Genomic DNA, 5,000 nt, shown 5'->3' with positions numbered 1-5,000 from the left:
ACTTTAGATGTTCTCATTGGCCATTACGGAACTTTCAATTTTTTTGCCCCCAAATGCGTCACAACTGACCTATTGGTTGTGAAATCGCCGTTTATATGTTTTCTAGAGAAATCAGTTTAAATTTGTTGTTACTCAGTCACTCACTCGCACATGTACACTAGAGGAAGTAGCATTCAAATACTAGATAAATTCAAGTTAGAAAACCATGATTGAAATTACTTTATTGCATTGGTATCTACCCTCAATGCACCCTTCCGTCAGTCGATCAGTCAGTCAGTCAGTCAGTCAACCAACCAACCAGCCAACTAACGCGCTAACCTTTCGCAAAGTCAATTGAACAACACTTGTTTATTCAAGCACGATGGGAAGTGATGGATTGATGATTTGAATTGATGGGTTGGTAAATGAGGGGTAAAGGAGTACTGTTGGGTAGATAATATAGGTACTAGTAGGTAAGAAAGTAAGTAGGTGGAGATAGATGACCTGTCACTCACATTTGTCCTACCAATTCCCGTAGACCCACATTTTCCAGTGTTAAATTTCAACAATGACTTGTCTGTCCAGTCGAACATATTATCAGTTTCATGACTCTGTAACTTGTCACAGTCTGTTTCACAAAAAAACACCTTTACATCATCTACAAAAGTATATACTTCCTTTTCTAGAATTGATTTTGGCTGAATGATAGACATGTTTGAAAATACAAACAAAATAAGCAATACAAGGTAGTATACTTTCTAGACACGAAAATATCCATTTGACATAATGTTGAAATCTGTCGTCGAGGTCGAATGTCAAAATTAAATTATACCATGGTTATGGTCATTTGACAACCGTTAACGGGGAAGTGAAGCGTTTGAACAGCTATTTGTCCCATTCAATTGAAACATTCATAGCAGGTGTAAAATAACAGTGTTTAATAGGGAACTTGCAATCCAGACTTAGCATGCTCAGACGCAAAGGAGAATGGGATTATCTGTGGTTATCGTAATACCTAATCTGGAGCAACCGATAAAATAAACCTCCCACAATGGTCAGGGTGACTATGAATTGATTATTTGTGGTTACAAACAATGTAACATTATTATTTACAACACCAATTGATTGGAATTTATTATCATATTTCCCATGATGCAACATTCAACATGGCGGGTTTGCCAGTTCCCTATTATCAACCCAGTACTCCGTCTCAATTGGTAAACAATGTCGCCAGCACAGGAAACCCAACTGTGTCACAATTAGACTGGAGATAAATTTTATTGATACTTCATTCACAGTTAGCGATCAGCCTATGTCTACCCTTACCCAAGGCATCAACAATCAAACCAACATAAACTAAACCAATGAAGTACCACTTTCATGACTATAAACAAAGTGGACTAAAAACAAAAACTCTCATTCACACTCAGCTGTTGAAAAAGTTTCCCATACGGATGTCCATGGTTTTTTTTTCAGCAACCGGCTATCTGTTTGTTTAGAACTTTGTTTCGATGATTTTAAATCGTTTCTAAAATTGCTAAAATGATTTTAATCGTCAAACATTGTAATTCATTAGCAGGAACATCGTGTATTCCACCAGTGTAAATACACGTTGTAAATGTATTGTTAGTAACAGTTTTCGTTCTCCGATGCCAAGGCTTGGGCTCAACTTGACACTATATCTCTTGCATGTATGTAAACCATTGACCCTGAATCAAGGCTGTCTACGTGTAAACCTAACAAGTTATTTTTTTCAACATATCACATTTCTTGTAATGTAACAACATTCTTGTTAGGATTTTTGTATTTGAAGTACTGTATTTCAAAATAATATCAACGCAACCAATTTTGAATAATTTTCACTTCAAACATTAACAAATTATGTAAATTGAAAGTTTTATTTATGTAACACAACTTTATTCATGTAATACAATTTCAATGACGTTAATAAGTTCTACATTCATATAATCTATCAAATGAACCAAGTTTTGTGATATTACCTACATCATACATGTCATAGGCATTGCTCAAACACTGAATTGTTTATACATGTAAAGTCCCAGACCAAAGCAAGTGATCAAATCTAACAAATACACTATTTTTAGTAACTACAACAACTAACATTGCATGTTTACCAGGCAAATACATCTAATATATCAAATATATACATCAAATATATCTCATAAAAAAGTTACCTCCAGTGCTGAATTTCATAATCATGGTAGTCAATGGTATTGATTGTACTCATGACCAGAAATTGTATACAAACATCATCATATGTTGCTAGATATATCGACAGGAACTTTACAAAAGCATTGTAAGCATTGAAACTGAACAGTAGAGTATTTTGGGGTTTTCCAAAATTGACATTAAAAGCATGTCAGTGTAAAAATTAATATTACTAAATGAATCATATAACTAATCTCAAGAAAATTACGTTCAGTTGAAATTGATAAGCCATCGTGGCACTACCAGCCAGATTTTGTTTACAATCTTATATGTTTATTTCAACATCATCTCAGTGAAGGCGATTTTATATACGTAAAAGGTGGGGAGTCAAAACTGTCGTGCCTATATTTAATTGCTCCTCTACATTTCAACTCATTTGTAAATATTCAACATATTGTCAACTTGTTTGACTTACATGAAAAGTAGTGGTCGGGATTTTCATTTATTCATACATGACATTAATCACTAATTGTATGCCATATTAGGTTAACATTACTCCCCCATTAAAAAATGAAATTGTCGACAGAATGTTTTGATCTCATTTTATACTGCACAAGTCCATGTACTTGCTTCCGGATGGGTAAACATCCGTTTACATATAGATCACATTTAGAGATCACATTTAGAGCGACCACTACTGGGTTGATAATAACGCTGTTATGTTAAACCTGATGTGAACGTTTTAATTGAATGGGACAAGTAGCTGAAACACTTTACTTCCCCGTTAACGGTTGTAAACACTTCTTTACATAACAAATCAGGGACTTCTTTTCTAACTACATTTGCACTCGTATCCTATAAAGGACATCTTTGGCATATTTGGCAGGTTTGAATTTGATAAAGCCTCTAGAAATCATGTAGTCAACATAGCATGTACTCTGAATACTTCTTACAAGTTAAAGCAATAGTCCAGTCAAGATTATTTCTGCCTTTTGTACACTTGTATTATTATTATTATTATTATTATTATTATTATTATTATTATTATTATTATTACTACAACTTACATGTACATAAGAATTTTGGTATTTCGTATATAACACATCGTATTTTAATATACTAGTCCTGTATTAGTAACATTCCCCACTGAGATGGTCATGAAATAGAGATTGAAATGGGTTGGCAACTTGCTTGTGATAATATTTATTTTGCATTGGGTTGTGGTCAGAAATCTTACCGAGAATCCTAAAGGTATCCCATAAAGAAATAGTTACATAGACGTCCTAGAACACAGACCAGCAGCCCGGCCCATGGTTTAGACTATCCCATGTTGAGGGCGTGTTTTAATTTCCTTACATAGTGAAGACTTTGACACGATGGAAGTCTGTTTCTGAAACAACCATTCTTGGTGTACCATATTTACTTATTGTAATGTGTCTAGGGTTTGTAATATCACTTTTGCTTATGACAACCTCCCTCTTCCCATCCTCTGTATATTTAATGACCCTGCTTTTGGTGAACTCAACAACATACACGTTGTCCCAAATGTCCACGTCAATACCATAGGGCCACACAAGGTTGCTAACTAACGTGGTTAGGTGCTCCAAATCCTCATTAAAAACCCTGACACTACCATCATCTGCGCCTGCACCCCTGTCAGATGCAAGAACATTATTGGCACTATTAACAGCGATGTATCTAGGATTTACAAGATGTTTAGACTGGCTATGACCCTTGACCTCAGCTACACTGTGGCCATTCATATCACATTTGACTATTTTTCTGTCGTCAAAATCAGTCACTAAAAAGTAACCAATCATCAGAGCTATGCCTTTCGGATTGACGTCATCATCCTGTAGAAATATTTTTGTAGTTTTTGTCTTTAAATTATACATAACGACCTGCTTATTACCAATATCCGTCATAAAGTATTCTTCATTTGTTGTGACAGCAATCTGATATGGTTGGAAATCATTGGTAAATATGCCATCAAACCTCAGCTCTGACACAGGTTCGTAGTCCAAATTTAAAAGTTGGACCCTGTGGTTCTCAGTATCTGCGACAGCCAAGTCTCCATGGCGGTTTATTGTAACTCCACGTGGCTTTCTGAATTTGACTGGACCAGTCATTACGTCCATTAACCTTGACAGTGACCACTGACCTAGAATGAAACACGAAATCATTGAGATTGTGACAGTGACCACTGACCTAAACTCAAACACGAAATCTTTGAGATTGTGACAGTGACCATACGTCAAAGATTAAACACGAATATACAGACCAACAGACAGGCAGACACGCACGCACGCACACACATAGGCATACATACATACATACATACATACATACATACATACATACATACATACATACATACATACATACATACATACATACATGCGTGCGTGCATGCATGCATGCATGCATGCAAGCATGCACATACATACATACATACATACATACATACATACATACATACATACATACATACATTTGGACACAAAGGAAGAGAATCCAATTACATACAATGAAACATGTATAAGAAAAGAAAGCAACTGGATGAAACCATGGAGAAAACTATATTTAGCGTTAATAATGACAGTGTGAAATTGATCTCCAGTTGTATTTGTATAGCCTTTGTAAGCAGTAAAATCAAGTTCAAACCGACGGTGCGAAACTTAAGACAAAAGAAACTAGTATATGCTATATCGATATTGCAGACAGGTAGTCTACTGACGTCAAGTGGCTGGTTCAAATCATACAAACTTATTACAATTTCAAAGGAATAGAATTTGTATACATTGCTAGTCGGTAACACCTGTCATAAGAATATTTTAATAGTAAAGTATTTT

At 35.2% G+C, this 5,000-nt stretch overlaps 1 protein-coding gene across 2 annotated transcripts in view; it reads right to left on the bottom strand.

Moving 5' to 3' along the window:
- Positions 1 to 3,260: 3,260 nt before the first annotated feature.
- LOC144448441 (uncharacterized) overlaps positions 3,261 to 5,000 on the bottom strand; it is an 18,231-nt gene continuing 16,491 nt past the window's right edge. For both annotated transcript variants that reach the window (XM_078138692.1, XM_078138691.1), the window contains exon 6: positions 3,261 to 4,309. In XM_078138692.1, coding sequence (XP_077994818.1) covers positions 3,501 to 4,309 — 809 coding nt within the window. In that variant the 3' untranslated portion in view covers positions 3,261 to 3,500. The remainder of the gene's footprint in view (positions 4,310 to 5,000) is intronic.

The sequence above is a fragment of the Glandiceps talaboti genome, chromosome 17 (assembly GCF_964340395.1).
Source record: "Glandiceps talaboti chromosome 17, keGlaTala1.1, whole genome shotgun sequence".
NCBI lineage: Eukaryota > Metazoa > Hemichordata > Enteropneusta > Spengelidae > Glandiceps > Glandiceps talaboti.
The sequence above is the reverse complement of the archived record's forward strand: the minus strand, read 5'-3'. Positions and strand labels throughout refer to the sequence as shown.